This window comes from Diabrotica undecimpunctata, chromosome 2 (genome assembly GCF_040954645.1).
Source record: "Diabrotica undecimpunctata isolate CICGRU chromosome 2, icDiaUnde3, whole genome shotgun sequence".
In the NCBI taxonomy this organism is placed as follows: domain Eukaryota; kingdom Metazoa; phylum Arthropoda; class Insecta; order Coleoptera; family Chrysomelidae; genus Diabrotica; species Diabrotica undecimpunctata.
In genome coordinates, this window is record NC_092804.1 from 20,921,727 (window position 1) to 20,945,406 (window position 23,680).

The window sequence follows — 23,680 nt, forward strand, 5'->3', positions numbered from 1 at the left end:
TTTCTAGGTATTTTCAGAATTTTGCATCTCTTACCTTTCTTAACAAATTCATGTTTGTGATAGTTTTATCAAAGTAAATAATATTTTTATCTTCACAGTTTTTTTTTTATCTTCAACAAGGCTTATTGAGGCAATTGAATTGAGGATCTGCAGAGACTGATCAATAGAGAACACTGAGTGCAGGTTTGACACCAGACCAATTGCTACATGTAACCAAGAGCGACTTCTATATAACAATGTTAAAAGTATGGCAGTCGTCGACATTCCATAGCGACATACCACTCTAAGAAGAAGTGTCTAAGGATCATTTTTTGTTAAAAATCACACAACTATAAAACAAAAATTAACTTTAATAAATAAAAACCGTTTTAAGATATACTTTTGTACAAATTAACACTATTTGTAGGAGTATTTTTTAACAGCGGGTAAATCTCCTCCTTTTCTTCAGATGATTTTGAGCTAATGCTATTTTTGACATCTTCATCGTCTTTTTCGATCTGGCGCCAGGGCAAGATTACCCGCTCAGTACCACTACTCCATCTCCTATAGACGATACAATTGAACAAGGCTTGCAGGGGGTTCACCAATGCCTAAAACAAGAGTAATAGGAGAAATGAAACGCGTACATTAAAATAAATAGGAAATAATACATAAAATATTGAGACGTTCATATTGATTGTCACTTGAAGTGGGGTGTACATGTGGATATGATATGTAAAATTCTAATAATGTTACTATACAGAGAACATGTCGTAAATCATTTATCGTCAACAATTTCTAATGAAAATGTTGTAATTTGCTTCGACAGATTTTTTACAACAGTTCATCTTATGGATACCATTATGTTTCCTGCTGTCGGTACATGCATGAGTACCCGAAAAAAATTACCCAAATTTCATGGCAAGCTAAATCGAGGAGAATCGCAAGTAAAAGGTAATGAAACTGGAACATTAGCTATAAGATGGCAGGACACAAAAGATTTTATTGTACTAACTAACTGCCATAAGCCAGAAGAAACAACTGTGTGTAGAAAACTGAAAGGTGGTACAAAAGCCAACATTTGTTGTTCTGTATCGATTGAATTCTATAACCGTTACATGGGAGGTTTGCAGATTGGATTCTGTCTTTTCTGCAATCTGCAAACCGCTGTCTATTCGCACTGAATAAGCTCATAAAATCAAAAAATCTTACAAGAAGTTCAAAGATCAAAATCTATAAATCCATCGTCAGACCTATAATAACATACGGATGCGAAACGTGGACCATGACCAAAGCAAACGAAGAAAAGCTCAGACGCTTTGAACGAAAAATACTTAGAACATTTTCGGACCTCGCCATGACATCACCACAAACCAGTATAAGATCAGAACCAATATCGAATTAAAAGCACTCTACAATGACGCATATATTGTCCAAGAAATTAAATCACAGCGACTAAGATGGGCAGGCCACGTGCACAGACTGCATAACGATAGACTGGTAAAACTGGTATGGTAAGAGATTCTCACAGGCAAAAGACCACTCGGACGTCCCAGAATGCGATGGAGAGATAACATCCAAGCATATCTCCAGAAAATGACCATTCCATTTGACCCTAGGTTGATGGAAGACCGAACAAATTGGAAAAAAAGTTGTACAGTCAGCCAAGATCTATCCAGGGTTGTAGCGCTACGTGATGATGATGTTACGTGCAGTGGCGCACCCAGAATTTGTCTTAGGGAGGGGGGGGTTTGAAATTCTACAATTTGGGTTTTAGTTTAATTTAAAGTACTAAAGATAGCAGTTCCAAAGATTCAGGTATCTATTATCCTGCCTACCAACTAAAACCACCCTCTCTTACTTATGCGCAGTTGACTGTCGCACGTACCGTACTCCGAAAGTGGGATGGCCACTGTAAGGCTGGCGACATTTTTGGAACACTCCCTTCTCTTATCTAGATCTTATCTATTGTTCTGAAGCTATTTTCTTGTGGCATTTTAAAGTAATTATTATTTTAATGGGAATAAGCCAAAATTGAAGGTTAAAATAAGGTTATTGACTTTTGACATTAATCGAACTTGTAAATACAATACATTTTGAAGACGGCTATCGCCGTATTCCCGTTCTCCTCCAGGAATCCTCCCGGTGCAAGGCATGCTCCTCCTCCAAACCTGTCGATTCCATCGCTCTTCTAATTCCTTCATTTCAAGAGCGTCGAGGTCTACCTCTTTTTTTTCTTCCAGGGGTCTTCGATTTGTGAAGTTTTTCTGGCCAACGTTTGTCAGACATTCTCAATTGATGTCCAAACCATTTTGAACCTCTTCTTTCTATTCTGTCAATGACCGTTTCTGTAGCATTCATGTTATTTCTTATAGATTCGTTAGTCTTCCTTTCCTGCCTTGATATTCTAGCACTTCTTCTCAAATAATCCATTTCAACTGTCAACAATCTTCTCTTCAGGTCTGCATTAATTGTCCATACTTCAGAGCCATAGAACAAAGAACTGATTCAACCATGGTTTGCCCTATTCTTCTTTTGTTCCTTTTGGAAAAGTGGTGATCCCACCATAAGGAGTTCAGACATCCTACAATTTTACGTCCCTGATTACTTCGTGTTTAATTTTGGTTTCTCCCAAGCCGTTCTTAGCAATGAGTGGATCTAAATATTTAAATTTTTTCACTTGTTTGATTTCCACGTCCTCGTCTATCAACACTTCAAACCTTGCATCTGAACTGATAATTAAGTAAATATTCTGTTTTCTTCATGCTGACTTGTAACCCCCATTTTAAATATTCTCTCTATAGACACTTTATCATAAATTCTAGATCATAAGAATCTTGAGCTAGGATGACTTGGTCATCCGCAAAGTTTAGGGAGAACAGTACGTCATTTCCTATGGGGATTCCCATTCCCTGGCAGTGGTTTTTCCAATTTTGGAGGGCTGCCTCAATATATAAATTAAACAGTAAGGGTGACATACTTCATCCTTGTTTTAGTCCTTTAGTTTCTTTTATTGGCTCTGATAGTCTATATCCGATTTTTAGATAAGTAGTGTTATCCCTGTATACTTCTGTGATTAAAAGGTATGGACTAATGTCAAGTTGTTGTTAAGCTTGCCACAATTTAAGTCTTGGAACTGTATTATACGCCTTTTCTAGGTCGATGAATGCTAGATGTACTTCTGTACCAACCGCTATTCTTTTTTATATTAATTGTTGGAGTATAAACAAGTTATCAGTGCAAGATCAAAGATCAAAAATTCAAACGTCAATAAACTTATTTTAACCTTCAATTGCGACTTATTCCCATTAAAATAGTAATTAGATCTTATCTCTGTCATTAGCCCGGTTGGTATTTGTCTTCTTCTTCTTTCTTTTTAATGACTGCTTGGATGTAATTGTGAACACTATTCCATCCCTCCGTATTTCCCGTCATCTTTACGATCATCTCTTACAGTCACAGGGTTCATACCTATTTCTTTATACATTCTGTTTCTCTCCACTGTACATCTATTACACTCCAGCATTGTGTGAGTAACAGTGTCGGAATATTCGCAGTATAGGCATTTATCTGAACATTTATTCTGAACCTATGAAGATACGCCCTAAAACAGACAATCTACCCAGTCCCTTAGGCTCGGGATCAGCATATTTGTCCACTGAGCAACATCTTCCTTGTTATTCCACTGTTCTTGCCATTTTTCCATTGATCTTTCCCTTTCTTTTTTTATAGCTGTTGTCAAATGTTTTCTTCTCCCATAGAGATGTCTCTTTTCTTTTCTACTGCTCTAACACATGCAGAGGAACACAACCCGTGATAGTCCACAAGGCCGCCGCAGATACAGTCCTGTAGGCGCATGCTACTCGCAACAGACTCGTTCTGTCTAATTTTTTATAAGCCTAATATTAGGTATCTAAATAAAATGAAAAATATTATTAATTATTGCGTATTTATACAATAATTATTGTGTTCTACATATTTAAAGTGGTAATTTAATTATTCAATCAGTGTTTTGGATTTTTTGTATTGTGTGTGAAAGACAAGTTACATTTTTCTACTATTCTTTATATATTGTTTACTTTAAATGCCCTGGGGGGGGGGGGTTTAACCCCCAAACCCCCCCCCCTGGGTGCGCCACAGGTTACATGGGAGGTGTAGATAGATGTGATCAAATCACATCTGTGTACGATCTCAATAGAAAATCCCAAAAATGGTGGAAGAAGGTTTACTACAAAATTCTAATGATGGCAGTATACAATTCATATATTCTATATACTGAGTTACATACCATAAATAAGAAAATACCATTTCTAAATTATCTGGTTGACTTAGCTAAGATTCTTATCAGTACTGGCCGACAAGGACTCCAAAGAAGGAAGAAAAAAACCAAACATGTTGGCCGTCGAAGCTTGTCAGCCACAGTGATGAGTAATGTTGACGACCATTTACCTATATTAGGAAAATCCAGTCGCTTGAAGTGTATAAGGTGTACACAACATAACAAAGATAAACGTACCAAATTTATTTGTAAAATGTGTGATGTTCCGTTATGTAGAGATTGTTTTACCCCATATCATGTAGAAATATTTATCATTCATGTATACTGTTGGGACTATATATCCCATACACAAATACTGTTGGGATATATAATATTTATCATTCATGTATACTGTTGGGACTATATATCCCATACAAAAATACTGTTGGGATATACAATCCCATGAATTTTTTACCAAAGAAATAAAAAATAAAAATTTTTAAATACATTCTTAGTTCTTTTAAATGCTCTAGAATAACATATTAAAGACAAATATATCAAATTTTAAAATAAACAAATCAGGAGTGAAAGGGTTAAATTTTATTATATTGAACTATTATATTGTAACATGTTTAATATTGTATAATGTAAAGTAAATAAACATTATTATTATTATAAGTATTTTTTGAAATTATTTTTATAGGTCTATTATTTCTTGTCTTTACCTTTCTCTAGAATATAAATGCTAATGATTATGATATGACTTCTATCAAATTTTAATCTTGTTTTTATTATCCATTTATTTATGTATAAGTAGCGATTATTATTAAATATACTAACCATTATATACCATATTGATATAACAATTCTAATAGGCAGGTGAAACCATAACGCCCATAACAAAATACCATTCACCAAGTTAGGTAACCAACATACATAGAATACAATATTTATCACAGAAAACTTTATTTTTATTGCTCTGATAATTTCTCTTTCTTTGGCTGTAAATTGACCGAAAGAGCTGGTGATTATTCTCTCCATATCGGTCGTTGAAGATTTATATAGACACGGATTTGCGATCATTACTGTTAGTATTGGGACGTAAGTTGCAATATAGTTGGGAAGAATTCTCAGGATGGTTGTTCCTAAAGTCGATGGCATATGACAGCTGAAAAAAAAAGATAAAGCTGTACTAACTACAAATGAAAAAGCTTTGTAAAATACGTCTAAAGCTTTAACAATTTCTATAAAATGAACGGCATTTGTGTTTGAAAGAGAATTTTAGAAAATCAGTAAAGTACTCAAAAACTCTAAAAAATGTTCTAAAAAATGTAAAATGTTCTAAGTAGACTGACCTACAAAATTAACCGAATATTAAGCTTATTTTTTATAAAATTAAAAATTATTACAAAAACTTAAATCCCAATAAATTGTATGTGCAATAACAAATCATAAAATAAAAAACAAGTTCCAAAATATCTGTTTTATTCCGGAGATATTTTTTATGTCCCATATCCTATCCCATGATGATGCTCAGTCAGGTGTAGGAGTGTTGGTAACACCATCCATGAAACAACACACGACAAGTTTATTACCAGTCAGCGACAGATTAATGATTATCAAATTAAATGGACAACCATTCGACATCAATATAATACAAATATACGCACCGACAGAAGACAGCCCAGACGAAGATCTTGAGATTTTCTATTCCGATATTGAAAAAATCAAAAAACACATGAAATCAGACGACATCAACATATTTATGGGAGATTGGAATGCCAAAGTAGGAGTAGAAAAAGTCGAATCGATCATCGGCCCATATGGTTTAGGGACCAGGAACGAATGAGGCACACGCTTTGTTAAATTTTGCCAAGAGAACAACCTGATGGTTCTTAACACATGGTTTAAATTACCTAAAAGACGTCTATATACGTAAAGGTCTCCTCAAGATTGCGAAGGAAATATTGTGAGGAACCAAATCGACTACATTACAATTAACAAAAGGTTCCGTAATGGTATTCTAAATGTAAAAACGTACCCGAGCTGTGACATAAATTCAGACCACAATCCTGTAGTCGCAACCATCCGATTAAAACTTAAAAGAATAGACAAGGCTAAACCCAGTCAGAGAATAGCATGGAGTAGTGCTAACCAAGGATAGCAACAGAAGTATAAAGACATGGTAGACACGCAGTTAGTCTAAGACAATAGCTCCCAATAAGGAGAAGACAATAAAAGAAAACATTGAAGACATGTGGGGGAAAATTAAAAATAGTGTCTTAGAGGCAGCAGACCAAAGTATACAGAAAGAAAACCGTAAACATAGAAAACCATGGATGACAAACGAAATATTACAAATTATGGAGAGGAGACGGATGGTAAAAAACAAAAACCTAACAAGATACAAAGAATTCAACAGGGAAATTGAGAAAAAAATAAATGTAGCTAAGGAATAGTAGATGTAAGAAAAATGTAAAGAGGTAGAAGATCTGCATATGAAGCATAAAAATAGAGAACTACACAGAAAGGTTAAAGAAGTAGCTGGAATATGGAAACCCAAACACTTATCGATTGTAACAGACAAGAAAAACCAAATGGAATTGGACCCTGAAAAACAGAAAGAAATATGGGAGCAATATCTTAAAGATTTGTTTGGTGATCAGAGAACAGAAGAGCCCCCACAAATAGATACAGATGAAAAATTAAACATTCTCACCGAAGAAGTTTTGCAGGCAATAAAAGACGCAAAGAACAACAAGGCACCCGGCGAAGACCTAATAACAGCCGAACATTTTAAACACCTAAGTGATAATGCTGTCAGGAAATTAACATCCCTCTACAACATTATATATGAACATGGCATAATACCGCATGACTGGCTAACATCCATATATATATATATATATAGCTCTTCCTAAAAAACAAAAAGCAAGGAAATGTGAAGACCATCGAACTGTATCCCTAATGAGTCATGCCGCTAAGATTTTTATGCGAATAATTTATAACCGAATTCAAAATAAGTGTGAAGAATACCTGAGTCGTTCTCAATATGGCTTTAGAAAGGGTACAGGCACTAGAGAAGCAATTATGGGATTGACACTGATGGCAGAAAGGTATCTTGAGGTTGAAAAACGGCTGTATGTGTGCTTTGTCGATTATAGAAAGGCCTTTGACCGCATCAAACACGGAAAAACGTGCTGAAAGAAGTAGGGTTTGACGGACACGACATAGCTATCATAAGTAATACATACTGGAACCACACAGGATGCGTTCGAACAGAGAACAGAAACACCAAGTACATCAACATAGAACGAGGAGTGCGTCAAGGGTGCATTTTATCCCTCCTATTATTTAATGTATATGCCGAAGATATAATTAGAGCTTCTCTAGAAGATCGCCCTGAAGGTGCCAGAGCCAATGGACTCATCATTAACAATATAAGATATAAGTCACAGGCTGGGCTTGGACATTAACTTTTCCAAAACCAAAATTCTGGTATTCCACAAAAAGCCCCATGAACAAGTTACACCTAACATACAAATAAATGGTATCACCCTTCAGAGTTCCCAAAGCTTCATATACCTGGTCAGAGAACTAAATAGTCAACTAGACCACTCAAAAGAAATTAGAAGACGCATTGAAATAGCAAGATCTGGTTTCATGAATATGCGTTAAATGCTCTGTAACCCCAAGCTATCAGTCTCAATAAGATTGAGAACACTAAAGTGTTATGTGTGGTCTTTATTACTATATGGCTGTGAGACCTGGACATTAAAACAGTATGACGTCAACAAATTAAATTCATTTGAAATGTGGATATACCGCCGAATGCTAAGAATAAGCTGGACCAGCAGAACTACGAATGAAGAAGTACTGAGAGCAATGAACACACGCCCTCATCTGGTCAATACTATCAAAATTAAAAAGACGTCATATCTAGGACACATATTGCGCCATAGGAAATTTGAGTAGCTCCAGGTAATATTAGAAGGCAAGATTAAAGGTAAAAGGGGCATAGGACGAAAAAAAAATCTTGGCTACAAAACATCAGAGATTGGACCCACACAAAAGGAAATGAATTAATTCATCAAGCCCAGAATAGAGAGAAATTTGCCATATTGATCGCCAACCTCAACAGAGGAGGCACTTAGGAGGAGGAGGATCCCATCCCATAGCAAATATTGCTGTCACGTCCCACGTCCTTTCCCGTCCTGCGGGACAAAATGCGTGACAAACTGCCGGACGGACGTCCCGCGTGTATCTCTAGCTGCAATCTAGTTTTGCGGTATTTGTTCCCACTCGTTTACCAGCTCCTATTCTAACGCTACCACAGTATGAACAGTTTTAATTTTGCCTAACTATTCTTCCCGAATTTTCCCATAAATGATCTATGAGGTTAAGGTCTGGAGTTCTAGGAGGCGAGGAAACTATCCGAATACCAAGATCTGTAAAGTATTCAAATTGTGCAAAAAAGTAGAAAACTGTGCAATCAATAATGTGCAAACTGAGTATCAACCGTATTGTTTTATGACCAAATTAAAAAAAAATTAAAAGCAATAAAAAACTAATCACAAATTATAGAAATGCCCGTTTTTCGTGACGTGAATATATGAAACAAAAATACATTACTTAGCATCTGGCGTGTACAGCAGGACTAATCCAACAATTGTAGTAAAGGCAGGTATTAGCCAAGCAGTCAGATGGTACAACTTCGTATGACTATCTTTTTGTGTTAGGATCAACCGCATGTCTATGGCGTAGCATAATGTCCATACCCACGTTGCAGTATAGAAATACTGAGTGAGTGCCTAAAATAAGTAATATTTGTTCAAAATAAAAGTTAATTCTAGTTTAAATCTAGATGTGGTTTATTTTCTTGTCCTGAATTGAAATATGAGAAAACGGAGGAATATTCTTCATTAAACATTAAAAAATTAGAAAAGATTCTCCACTAAAGAATATACGTCAACAGTAAAAAAAACGTAGAAAAGTGAATATTATTTGATATATTTTCTAAATTAAGCATGTAAAGTCATGCTTACCGTCTTGATAATAAAATTAAGACGAACTAACGCAGAAGACAAGAGCAGAAATGTAATATAAGTATGCTAAAAAGCGATGAAATAAAAAAATAATATCCCTCTATTGCATAAAAGACCCAAATGGGAACTCAAAATATAAAATTTCCATGAGTATTTGCTATCGACAATTTTAACCGAGTACACATCTTATTCCCTCTTGGGAACATTCGTTCTTAGATGTGTATTGTGTGTTGCTGATAATATACCCATCGGTTGTTTGAATAAATAGCAGTGTTGTTTGAAGTGACCTTGGAGTAGGTTGTTAATAACACATGTATTTTATTTTCGAATATTAGCTAAAAATAAGGTAAGTTTGAGAAATAAAAATTATATATGCGTTTATAAATCTTGTAAGGATCTACTGATATATTGAAATAATAAATTTACTTTGTTGTTGTTAGTATTTGACCCAAATTGTTACTATTCCCGTACAGGAACATTGTGCGCTAAAGGTAAATTTTGACACTGAAAAAAGGAAATATTTTATAGTTTGTTTTTTGCAAGTTGGTAGGCTTCTTTGAATAAACCTGAAGTAAACTTTCTTTTCAGAAAAAAAAAATGGATTAAATTAGAGAGTATTCCAACAACATCGTTTTACAACAATAAAGCAAAAACTATTCAGCCCTATAAGTTACGACATATTCCTTCTGAAAGTGAAGATTCGGAACTATCTGATGAAGATAACGTTGAGGCGTTAGCTGCACAAACCACCAGGGCTATAGTATTCATTGACAGTCAAGAAGATTCTGATAATGAAGATGATGATTTACCAACCGATGAATCGGATACTGAACTACCTACGAAACAAAAATCTATTGAAATCTATTGACAAGAATCTATCGTCATATGACATGACGTCCTTCAAAAACTGTGCGAAATGTAGATGAACTGCATTTTGAAGATAGTGAATTACTTCGAACCAACATATTGCAGCTCAATTTTCCTTACAACTTGTTTAGTTTTTTTTGAAACCAGATTTTATAATTGAGGTAGTTCGACAAACTTGTATATACAGCGCAAATCCACAAAAGCCAATTACCACATGTCCTGTAGAAATTGAAAATTTTATGGGGATATTGCTGTGGATGTCTCTAATAAGGTAACCTACTACAAGACGCTATTGGGCTCCGACAACAAGAATTTCACAAGTTGTAGGCGTAATGCCTATCAATCGTTTTAAATCAAAAGGTTTCTTCATTTTAGTAATAATTTAGAAAATACACGGAGTCTTGATAAAATCTCGCCCCTGATTGAACAAATAAAAAGATCGTGTTTGCAGATACCTTTATAAGAACACTTATCTTGTGACGAGTTATATCGTTCAAAGGATGTTCGAGTATGAAGACATAAAATCCCAAAAAGCCTTATAAACGAGGATACAAGATGTGGATTCTTTCATGAATCTCAGGATTTTTATATAATTTTGAAATTTTGGCTGGAAAAGCTGGTTACACAGTACCAATAAAAGGTCCAATAAATACCAGGTCCAATAAAAACCACAAATTCTTTTACGATAATTATTTTTCAAGTATACCACTGGTGTCATATTTGTCAACGAGACATACATTCCATCGCAACAATCCGTACAAATCGTATTCTGAATTATAAAGGTTGGCAAAAGAAAGAAATTGAAAAATTACAAAGGGGAAGCATCCAGGAACACTCTGGTACTTATGAGAATACTGCAATACATACAGTCCAGTGGTTTGACAACAAAATTGTGTCTTTATTGTCAGATTATTGTGGAACTCAACCAACAGCCAAAGTGGAAAGATTCTTTTGCACCGAAAGAACTAGGAAAGAAATTGATTGTCCAGACATTGTACATCAATATAACAAGCGTATGGGCGGTGTGGATCTACAAGATTCCTCATTGGGATTATATCCAATTAAAAGCAAAAGCAAAAAATGGTACCACCGTAATTTCGATCATATGCTGGATATAGCAGTAGTCAATGCTTGGCTATTAGACAGGCGAATCAAAAAACAAATTGGAAAAACTGAAGAGATTATACCACTGCTGAATTTCAAAACAATTCTACCTGAACAACTAACAGTGGTGTTTTACAAAAAAGGAAAGTAGGTCAACACCCGAACAACCATCCAAAAGAAGATGCATTGAACCTAGAACCAATATAATATGTACAAACAGATCAGTTTTCACACTGGCCAAACTGGACGGTAAACAGCGAAAGATGTAAGATGATAAACTGTAATGGAAAACCAAGGGTACAGTGCCAGAAATGTAAGGTGCATTTATGCTCTCATTCTAAAAGTAGTAGCTTGGAATAGTTTGATACTGACAATACATCGATCTAATGTGTATGACAATGGGTTCTAATAAAAGTTTTTATACATAATGTTCCCTAATGGGCACAATTTTGTTTTCTCAAAAACTGGATCATTTAAAAAAAGTGTGTAACCGTGAATTCTTCATACATCTATTACGAGTAATTTAATATAATTTTATTTTATTTTGTCAAAAAATAAAATAAAATAAATTCATGCAATAAGAGGGATATATATGGGCGTAATAAATTACATCCATAAACAAATTATGGGCGCAAATAAATAAAGTGGAATAATATAACAGATATATTATATAAACCGGAACAAGAAATATTAACATATAGCGAACAAAAGCTCCGTAGGTATACGACAGTCTAAGAAAAAGAATACTTACCGACGATACTGCGCAAAATACCACGCTGGAATCATCATGTGAAGAGGGCATAATATTTTTATAATTCAGCCATATCATAGATCGTGTAAAAACACCTGAAATAAAAGTTAATATTCAACTGATAAGAAATTAAGCTTATATAAAATTACATTTAAATTACATTACAAATCATTTTCATGCTATACGTAGATGGCACACTTATACTAGCAGCGAATGAAGTCGAAATGATTACCATCACTGAACGGATAAGCCGGAAAAAAAAACAAAAATAATGATCGTAGACAGAGCAAATAATCTACCGCACATATACCAAGTGGCGAATTTCGAAGTGATAGACAGATTTGTGTACTTGTGCTCCCTGATAACCAACAATGGCAATTGCTCCTCATAAATCAAACGTAGACTAGCAATGGCCCGAACCGCAATAGCTAAATTGATTAAAATATGGAAAGACCGAACAATAACAAGGAATACTAAGCTTAGATTGGCCAATGCCCTTATTTTGCTCATTGCTACATACGCAGCTGAAATATGGACTCTCAAAAAAATCGATAGGAGTAAGATCGCAATATTCGAAATGTGGGACTATAGAAGAATTCTATGCGTGTTCTGGACAGAACATAGAACCAACCTGTCAATTCTGGAAGAGCTTTATATAAAAGATAGGCAATTGAAAAAAGTAAACCGAGAATACCTAATTTACTTCCACCACATAGCTAGAGGAACGGTGACCATGAAACTATTGGGAGTAGAAGGAAAGGTAGAAGGCCGGAGACCAAGAGGAAGACCTGGGCACGATGGGCAGATCAAATGAAGACTATGGTGGGAAAATCCCTACATAAAGCCGTCCATATAGCACAAGATCGCAGCCAATGGATTCAGCAAGATAATAATATTTAGAGTGTCACTAGACCCTGTCAAGTGCTCAAGAAACGAGAAGGAAAATTATATTAATTTGATTAATTGTAGTGCACAATAAAGACTTAATATATTCCCGAGTTACCTCAATCATGACATTCGCATATTAAAAATGATTTAGGTAGCAGGTAGGTACTCCTTTATGATTCCAATAGAGATTAATAGACGTATTTCAGGGATGTAGTTCCTCTGTCTACGCGATCTCCTGGTTTTCTTCTATTCTCTACTTTTTTTGTGGAGGTAAGAATTTTAAAAAGCCCTCTGAGAACCGTCTGTTTACTAACTAAACTCACCCCCTCTTACTCCAACTGCCAGGCCGGGACCGCTCTTAGCGAGCGTTGAGTCTGTTCCGTCAGCTCGGCTCGTTACGTCCATCTGGCACTTTCTGTATGCGCTCTGTGACTGTCATGACGTGTCCCGGCTGCTCCACCCCATCCAGGGTTTTCAGCCGGACATGCCGTCATTCTACTCATCGTAAACTAACAGAGAGTTACCAGACAAACTAGTAAGTACAACTCCTTTCATTTTGCACCCCCGTATGGTGGGCTCATCCTTCCCTCCATTCATACTTACACACACTACAAATAGACAAACAAGGTGTAAATGGCTGTTATGACTTATAGTCTGGTGGAGGGCTGTATAGAGGCTCTTCTCATCTATATAATTCTTAATGTATAAAAGATTAATACAATATAGGTATATATTCGTATAAATAAATCTTTTTCTTTTTTATGTTTCATAGTTTCAGTGACAAAACCAATGATCAAGTCAAACATTTTTTTTGTTTTCTATTGCTCTTTGCATTCATTCATGGGTCTCACCCAGAAGAGATTCTAGTCACAACTGTAGCGAGGCTCGCCCTACATGATATACAGGGCATACGAATATCACATGGTTCGCGTCATCCACTACTCCACACTCAGTGCACAGATCATCCTCGGTTTTTTTATACCGTACGTATATGACCGGAAAGATCCTTGTACCGTCATGAATTGCGTGAAGTAGTAGTCAATGCGCCTGTGTCTACATTCGTACCACCTCACTACCTACATCAGGGATAAGGGCCCCTTGTCCAAGTGGCCTTACTTGTTTTTCTTGACCACTGGTCCTGTCAAGTCTCCAGACTTCTTTCTTCCGGTCCTGAACCTAAAGCTCCGTTGCCCCTTCGATGCATTTAGACTCTCTCGCTGGCCAGAATATGCACCGGTACAACTATGGCCACAACGTATAGAGCAATGGTTAATGCGGTTCTGTACGCACTGACTCTGATCCAAGGTTTTCTCTGTGTTTTAAGAAGCATGTATCTATATTTTGCCTTATTTAGGACCTCGTGCCACACTGGGGCCCAGTATATTATTGAAATAATGGATTGTAACATTATCAACCTCTGTGTGATCCGGGACCCGCTATAGTCGGCATGATCTTCTGCAGGGCAGAGGTTCCCTCTTCTACCTTCCGATATGCTTCTTGTATATGCTGGCCGAATGTCGTGTTGTCGTCGAATGTTATTCCTACATATGTTTCCTTTTTCTGTTGTCTTAGATCGGCGCCTCTAAACCGAAAGTTTACGTCTTTACTTATGGTTACGCTAAGATAATTATTTCAGTCTTTTCTACTGCTAATTTTAAATCGTTTTCCTCTATCCATTTCGCGGTTTTTTCCATTGCTGTATTTACTTTACTTATAATGCCTCAATTTATGTCATTTTCGATTAGTAGGGCTTGGTCGACGGCGTACTTTTCTTTGTATAATTCCTACGAGCTCGAAAGTACTTTCCCGTAGACCTTTTATCTCATCCATCCACCAGTAGGGGGTTCTTTCTTTGTTTTTTCTTTTCGCGGTAGTCAACTCAACGGCGTTCTCATTTCTGAGGTGATCAAGGTCAGAACTCTCTTCTTCATTTATTTTCCTGACCTTCGACAGGTACACGAACGTCGGTTTGTTATTGTTAGTAACGGTGAAAAAATTATACAGATTTAAAAAGAAACAACTATTTTCTTAAACAAAATGTATCGGAAATAAACAAATGACGCCAATGGAGTATGTTATTTATTGACTAAATATCTCTCCAGTCCAAATTCTTCCGCGCAAATACATCTTACCATAATATTCAGTTAATCTCCAAAGCATAACGTTGGCAATCTTGCATTTTTAACATACATTCCAAATTACATAAAACTAACAATTGCTTGTTTATCAATCCTCTAATTTTTTATAAATCATCTAAACATACACTAATTAGATAACAGATATGAAAATAAACAATTTTGTGTTCAAAATTAAAAATTGCTAATAAGTGCAGAGTAAAAATAAATTGATATAACTGAACATATATATTTAATAATATTATAGATCTAATATGCTAAAGATCAGGCTGTAAACAAGAAGCAAGGTCATCCTAGGTTAGTTTTTTTATTAATATCTCTACGAGTGATGCCATATAACGAGGATAAGAAAAAAAATTGGTTGTTTGAAATTCCATATCGACATCTTCGGTGTAAACTGAACATAGAATAAGAATTTATTATCTACACAGAAAATATTTAAGTTCAATGAACATCCCAATCCCAAACTTACTTATTTCTTCACTTATTTAAAGAAAAAAAACTCTTGCTCGCTACAATCGGAAACATGCCTCTTTTACAAGAAGTGTGAACAAACTAGTGATGAGAATGTCACGAACGATCCGTTCACAAAGATCGAATCCTTTCGAAGACCCGTGATTGATACAATCACGTTCTGTGACCCTATCGTTCGAATGACCCTAGGCATGGCGCTGTCTAGTGTTTACGAAACGAACTGTGTGATAGCGACACGTTGATCGGTCAATTCATGGCGCTCCTAATGAGCGAATCTCTATGAACGGTTCCTGCGTTATCATTAATTCATATACTCTCAGAAAGATTCATAAACATAACAATATTAAACTACACACTTGACCCTTACACAACAAATTGAATTAGTCGTTCATATGAACGGATCTTTATGAACGGATCATTTTAATGATTGACCTGGATGACTTGGGTTACCGAAACGAACCAGATCTTCCCATCACTAGAACAAACGAAGAACAGCATGTACATACAAGGGACAGGAATTAAGAGAGGTGGCTACTGAGAATGAATTGAAAATCACAAACATGTTCTTAAAACATCAAGCTGTTCATAAATACACATTTTCAGTAAGTTATACCTATAAAAAATAACAAAGTGGAATGCTACAGATATCCAGATCTGAAAACAGCTTTAGACGTATGTAACACATTCTACAATTAACTAGTACATGCTCATATTAATATTCGTTTTGCTTACTTGCCTAAAGATGCCAAAAGATCAGCAACTGCTAACCATACTATGATTTTTCGCCCTCTTTTAGCCGAAAATGAATACCACCTATGATTGTTCGAAAATTCTTCCCGTGGCAAAATCTGAAAAAAAAATTATGTTTTAAACTAAAATATTAGGATTATCTTCATTTATAAAAAAATGACAACGATGCCAAAGTTCGGAACGAAGGAAGTTCAGTAACTGAATACTTAGGACAAATCACAAAACTGAGTAAAAACTCAAACGGAGGAAATAAAAAAGAAGAAATCTAGGTAGGCAAACTCTCTTGTCTACTAAATAGTAATAGCAAAGGTAGCATCGGTATCTAAAAATAAGGCTCTTAAATCAGTGTGTGCTATCTATTCTCACATACAATAATTCTTAAACATGGACGCTTACCAAGGAGATAATAGCTCAAACACAACGATTTGTGGAAAGACAAATGCTGAAGATTAGATAGAAAAGGAAATAGCTTGATTCATAATAAAACTAAAGTAAAAGGTAATAACTTTCATTAAAAGTTATAATGACGTGTGGACCTGATAATATTCCATCCTTTTTGGTTAAGGATTGTATAGGTGCCTTAACTGTGCCACTATTAAAAAATTTTAATTTATGTCTTCTTAACAAGGAATATACGAGTCTCTGGAAGGAGTCAAAAGTGTGCCCAATATTCAAAACTGGTGAAAAGGGTCAGGTAGAAAACTACAGACCAATTTCCATTATTTGCAATCTATCGAAAGTCTTTGAAATAGTTTTGTATAATCGTATTTACTCACGCACTCGTAATCAGCTGTCTCAATATCAACATGGTTTTGTCTCCAATTGGTCCACTGTGACAAACTTATTAATGGTCACACAATATATCTCAGCGGCCCTAGATAATAGAGGTCAAGTTGACGTCATATACACTGACTTTACGAAGGCGTTCGACAGAATTCACCACGGCGTATTACTTTCTAAATTGTATCTCTTTGGTCTTTCTGAGAATGCGGTGACTTTTTATGAGGTCTTACTTGTCAAATAGAACGCAGTTTGTTGCTTATAATGGTTACAAATCGGAAAAATACCTAGCTTCTTCAGGGGTTCCACAAGGTTCTAATCTAGGTCCATTATTGTTCTTGTTATTTATTAACGATCTGTGTGAATCAATTTCTGCACCATGTTTATGTTATGCCGATGATTTAAAGATGTATTCATTGATAAGCGACCTTAATGATTGTCATTTTCTGCAGAGTGAACTAAATCGAGCACATGAATGGTGTAATGCAAATCATTTGAATCTTAATGCCAATAAGTGCAAAGTAGTTAGTTATTCTAGGAAACAGTCTAGTATATACCATCCTTATATTATATTATCGACGGCAATGAACTTGAACGTTTGAATAAAATTAAAGACCTTGGAGTTACATTTGATTATAAACTCACCTTTGTTGAACATAGTTAAAGAACAGTTAAAGAAGCACTTAAATCTTATGGATTCATAATTAGAAATAGTCGAAATCTCACTAATACTAAGGCAATTAAATTACTTTATTACACTTTTGTACGCTGTAAACTGGAATATGCCTCTGTCATTTGGTCACCTTTTTATGATGTACATATCCAAATTATAGAGCAGGTGAAGCGTAAATTTTTAAAATTTTTGACTTTCAAAATTAACGGCATATATCCCAAGAGGGGCATCAGCAATAGTGAGTTGTGTAGCGGTTTGGACGTAGTATCATTAGAATCTAGACGAATTAATGGCTCCCTAATATTCCTGTACAAGCTACTACACAATCTCATTGACTGCCCTGATATTCTTCGACAAATAAATTTTAACGTTCCATCTTATCCAGTGAGAAATTCGATCACGTTCAGAAATACACAAGCTAGAACTAATCTTATGTTAAATTCTCCTCTATTTCTCATGTGCAACTATTATAATTCCGTAAGTGCTTACTGCGATATATTTCACTGCAGTTTAAAGCAGCTTACTAGGATGGCTGAGATCTACCTAGCTGATTGAGTAGTTTCTTTATGTTAAGGTAAAATACTCGATAAATGTGTTATTTAGTTAGTACTTATGAATTATTATTATTATTTAACTTTAGTATTGTATTTTGTCCTATAAATGGATTCTGTTGGACAATAAACGCTATTATTATTATTATTATTATTATTATAATGGAAATTTGATGGGTAAAACTTGAGATATAAGAACAATTGGAACAAAATAATTATAAACCTGAGACTATGAATCTTCTAAAGCTTTGAAGATATTAGAAAATACCGAAAGGTCTTAATATCTACGAAAAAAAATTCAAATCTGTAACTCCACATGGTATGCTAGAAGATTGGCAACATCCAATTGGCAAAAAGTTATTGCCGGTATAGGAAAGCCACCTCTTACTCGATGATACTACTATAGTGCAGTTGTAGCTTATTTTGCAGACACAATTTCCGTCCATGGTAATTTCCAAGAGAAAATCACTACCCAAAAATACAAGCAAAACGTCTAGATGTTATTGTGGTATTAATTCCTACCACATACAACAGTAACAACAATAAAGCTTATAAAAGGATTGAATATAAAAATTTCATTCGTAAATCGTCAGCGAAGGCCTCACAAGTAAATTACAATCGTAGACATACGGTCTCAGGACTTGCAACTTAATGTAGAGTCATATGTCGCCATATTACCAATCCAACGGTAACTTTACCATCTTAATTTTAAACAAGACATAATGTAAACTAAATTTCATTTAGTAATTCTTAAAGGGTTTTTACCCCCATATTTAGTGGCTACATTCATGTATTAACTTGACACTGATGATGGAATACTTATTCCGAAAACGTTTTGTCTATTTAACATAGCCCGACTGGGTTTTTATATATCTTTTTATAAAGGATTTTATTAAAAAATTTTTAATATATGGTATACAGCCAACTACAGGAACTTAGTTTCCTTGTGGATTTTAAATTACAACCCTAATAAACGATTTAAAAATTTTATACAAGAGAGGAATAAATGGATGGCAATGTCAAATCATGTTACAATTTCAGAGTTTGTACCTGAGTGAAATATTCTTGAGAAGCTGTGAAGGAAGAGACGATTATAAAGTCATTTAAAAAATGCTGAATAAATATCTATTGCTATAGATGATACTGAAGATGACGCAGTTTTTGAAAGAAGTGACAACAGGATAGTTCAGTCCAAAGTAATACTCACAGGTGACCCATGCACGTAATAGAGTTTACTAATGGTATGAAATGCAAATCAAATACGCCGTTCTAATAATAAAATCAAAATATTATCGGTTTACAACATTTTGATAGCTTTTCATACATTTTAATGGGTAATGTGCGGGTCTTTACAGTGAGCCAACTGTAACAACAAACGCATTCACAATGTGTTATAGCAAATTAAAATGAGGTCAGCACAAATGATCCGAATCCTTAATTTTCTACTCTCTATCACTGTCGTTTCATGAAGGCATCTTAAATGTATTGGAATGGTAATGATTCACGACTTATTTTAGGAAAAATTTTGATTTCGTCTATTTTACTTAAAATAAGATAAGACAGTTAGAGCCCTATTTTCAAAAGAAAAACGAATGTACAGTTCTTATGAGGATATTTTTTGTCTTTCATCCAACTTAATCGGTTTTCTTCGCGCAGATTTGTTTTATGTTATAATAGGCTCAATAATTTGTTTTTCCTCTTGTGAGATGGGTCTATACGTAGGATGTTGTGTACTTAACAGTCAATATTAGAGCAACGTTAAGCAGCAAGTAGGAACTCATTTTGGATAGCCCTATCAGGGGAAGTGAATCAATCCCTACTCTCAGCGGTTTCCAGGTGTTTCCTGGCCAAGGAAACTATTACCTGCTAAGGATCTCTCATCCAGAGTCGCGGATGAAGTCCCCAACAGCGTCCATGGCAGAGAAGAAAGTCTTCACAACTGTCTGGAGGGTGGAGGTGACAGCCCCCTGGTTTTTAGGCTAATATAAAATCAAAAAGAAGGGAAGACATGTCTCTTTGAGCTGCAGAGAAGGCAACCAGTCTAGGAGAGAGTCACTCCGACATCAAACCTCCGGTCCTCCTGGACGGGGGTTAAGCCATCGGACTAACCACTCTATTTTTTTAGAGGAAGGTTAAAACTTCCAGTAACCTGCCTCGGAAACGATTGACGACTCACACTAGGAAAATGGATTATGAATATGGTACATGGAACGTTCAAGGTATCTTACAAAAAATTAACAACATAATTTCAGAAACAAAAAAAGCTAACATGGATATTTTAGTAGTTACTGAGACCAAAAAGAAGGGGCAAGGATCAGAAAACCTAGGAGAATACGACCATTTTTTTCTCCGGAATACCTAAATATAAAATAGCCCAGTAAGGAGTGACCATCTGTTTTCATGGTTAATAACTATTCTATCTTATGTAAAATTTTTCTCTGAATACGAATATGAAGGTTCCCCATCTCCAAAAGTTGTAAACATTTTTTAAACAATTTCTATAAATCATTTTTCAAACTTGAATATTTTACTTTACAACTAGTGCCGCGGGAAATAAAATAATTAAATTTGGAAATTTATTTATAATAATTAATAGTTTATACATAATTTTAAAGGGTGCAGCAAAAGCAGCCATGGGTAAGGATTAAAAGACAGCACAAAGAACGCTATATTGGTGGGATGAAGAAATCGAAGAGAAAATAAAAACCAAACGTGATAAATAAACACATTTCTGAACTTAAAAACGGATCAAAGTCTATACGAATACCAAACAGCTCAAAGAGAGGTACGAAGGGCAATAACCAAAAAAAAACGCATGCTGGGAGAAAATACAGAATACAAGTGTATAGGAGGAGAACAACAAAATCTAATTTTGGAAGAGCAACACCAACAAATAAATCATTGTAAAATGCATAAATATCTAGGCATACACATCATCAATGCCAGCAATTTGGATTAAAAGATTAAACACAGAAATAACCAGGGAAGACAAGTCATTCAGCAATTGAACAGGATACTGTGGGATAAAACAATTTTTGTGAGAAAATAAACACAAAATCTATAATATTATTGTGAAGGCATTGTTACATATGGAAACGAAATATGGCCACTAAATAAGAAAGCCATAAAGACTTTGGAAGCAACGGAAATGGATTATTGGAGGAGTAGCGGCCAGAAAATCAAGATTAGTGTAACATCAGATTCAATCAGCTAAGATGATATGGGCACGTACAAAGAATGAAAGAGAGCAGAATTCCAAAAAAGGGGTAAACTTATAAAGTAGCGTAAAGTCGATATGAGATTTTTTAAAAAATTAGGGATGTATCAAAAAATAAAAGTTAGTGGATTGTTTTACATGTTCTCTATATAAAATATTTCAACTGTCTATATTTCGTTGTATTTGATAAAAGAAACTATAGTAAAATTGTTTTATATGTCCAGGTTTTGAGGCCATCAGTGTATATGCTATCAGTGTATTAAACTCTTCCTAATCATATTTGCACTAAAATTTTCAAAAACGTTATCTAGAAGTTACAGAAAATTTTCTGTTTACGGAAAAATCATACAAAAAAGTTAAACATTGACATTGTTAAAAGAGTACCTGATAAAGAGCTCCAAGTATTCCTAAAGTCGATGACATTATACAAACACCATTGTAAGCGTTTGTATCAAACTCTTCCATGATGGCGATAGCCATATCGGTGCCATTACCGTGATGGCAACAAAACGTCTGAATAGTCGGATCAGCCATTGTTTACATACACTTTGCACCTTGAACTAACACATCAACTAAGGATTAAGGTAGACATGAAATGTTTTCGAGAAGCCAGAAAAGAGCGTATACCTACATGAATCGAATATCGTTGGCTGCACGACAGACGTATCGCGTGTCTTCATTAGCCTGTAGGAAGCTTTGATAACTGTAGAGCAACTACTTTTTCAATTCATTTTTAATGTTTGTTGTGGGTTATTTTATCTTTATCTTTGTGAAGGAGATTAGTGTTTGTTATACAGGGTGAATCTTATATCGAGAAAAATTATTTGAATGTCATACCCCACGAGTTTATTATTGTGTTTTTATTGCTTAGGTAAAATAATTTGGGGGAACTCCTCAAATGTGCTACTTAAAAACTATATAGTTTGATCATAAAAATTGTTACTATGTGAATTATTATGTAATATCCAATTCCCACCCAATGAAAAGTGGCGTACATCTCCTCAATATAAAAAGGATCCAAGAAAGACCCCAATAATTACCGTGGCGTCTCAGTAATTGTGCACTTCTTCGTTTATACAAAAGAATATTAAGGGACCTTATAAAAGAAAAGACTAATTACTAGCTGGAAGAACAAAATAAATTCAGGGCTGGTAAGTCTTGCAAAGTAGTTTACTTAAAGCTGATCATTGAAAAAAAAACAGCAAAAAATCAAGAAGTACATATACCTTTTATTGATATGCAAAAAGGTTACGATACAGTGTCAATAACAAAACTTTGAAATGTACCATGTACCTACTTAGAGACACCAATATTTAATCACACACTCATAAAGGCACTACAAAACTTATATAATGGATCGGAAACTCGACCTTTTCTCTAGATTCTTCCATATAAATGACTAAGTGTACTAGTTACTAAGATGCCATGATAATAATTGGGGTATTTCTTAGAGCCTTTTTTGTGTATTGAGGAAATGTATGCCGCTTTTCATTGGTTGAGAATGAGATATTCATTTCTTCTATCATCATCAGCCCATAGTCGTCCACTGTTGAGCATAGGCTTCCTCGGAAAACTTCAATTCAGATCTATCTTGCGCGGTTGCAATCCAGTTGGTAAATACCCTCTTTATGCCGTCAGTCCATCTCGTGCGTGGTCTTCCCGGATTTCGTCTATCTGCTCTCGGTTTCCACTCAAGACTTTTTTGGCCCATCTATGTATTATCTTTCACTATAGCGATGTGTCCTGCCCACTTGCATTTACTTTTAGCGATGTGTTTTATAATGTCATCTATACCACTACAACACATCCGTTATGCTGACGATACAGTCATTATCGCTGAAAGTGAGACAGACCTGCAGACGTTACTAAACACAATTTGTGGTACAGGGGAACAGTTTGGTTTAACAATAAACATAAAGAAAACAAAAACCATGGTTATCAGTAAGAGGGTCAGTCATTACAAGGGTCCAGATAAAAAATGAAGATATTGACCAAGTGGGCAAAATGAAATACTTAGAAGTCTGGATTATGGAAGATCTGAATCCGAAATCAGAAATTCGCTCAAGAATAGAGCAATCAAGAGCAGCCTTTTTGAAGATGAGGAAATTTCTGAGTAACCAAAGACTCAATCTGCAAATCCGATATCTGATGGTAAAATGTTATATCCACTCTATTCTTCTTTATGGTGTCAAAGCCTGAACTGTTAAT

General features: G+C 35.1%; 1 protein-coding gene across 1 annotated transcript; it reads right to left on the reverse strand.

Annotated features, from left to right (window-relative positions):
* Positions 1–332: 332 nt before the first annotated feature.
* Positions 333–22,199, reverse strand: LOC140434309 (G-protein coupled receptor 143-like). Its single transcript, XM_072522471.1, has 6 exons — positions 21,857–22,199; positions 16,238–16,349; positions 12,005–12,099; positions 8,870–9,048; positions 5,078–5,405; positions 333–590 (listed from the first exon to the last, which is right to left on the reverse strand). The coding sequence occupies exons 1-6, from the start codon at positions 22,004–22,006 to the stop codon at positions 369–371; spliced, it is 1,086 nt and encodes a 361-aa protein (XP_072378572.1). The 5' UTR covers positions 22,007–22,199; the 3' UTR covers positions 333–368.
* Between the last annotated feature and the right edge of the window lie 1,481 nt (positions 22,200–23,680).

Bases quoted from the DNA above. Each gene is read 5' to 3' on its own strand.
- LOC140434309 (XM_072522471.1), bottom strand. From the start codon at position 22,006: ATGGCTGATCCGACTATTCAGACGTTTTGTTGCCATCACGGTAATGGC. The intron at 16,350-21,856 runs GTACTCTTTTAA...TTTTTTTTTCAG, and splicing joins TACTTGGAGCTCTTTATCAG to ATTTTGCCACGGGAAGAATT. The intron at 9,049-12,004 runs GTAAGTATTCTT...TACTTATTTTAG, and splicing joins TATTTTGCGCAGTATCGTCG to GCACTCACTCAGTATTTCTA.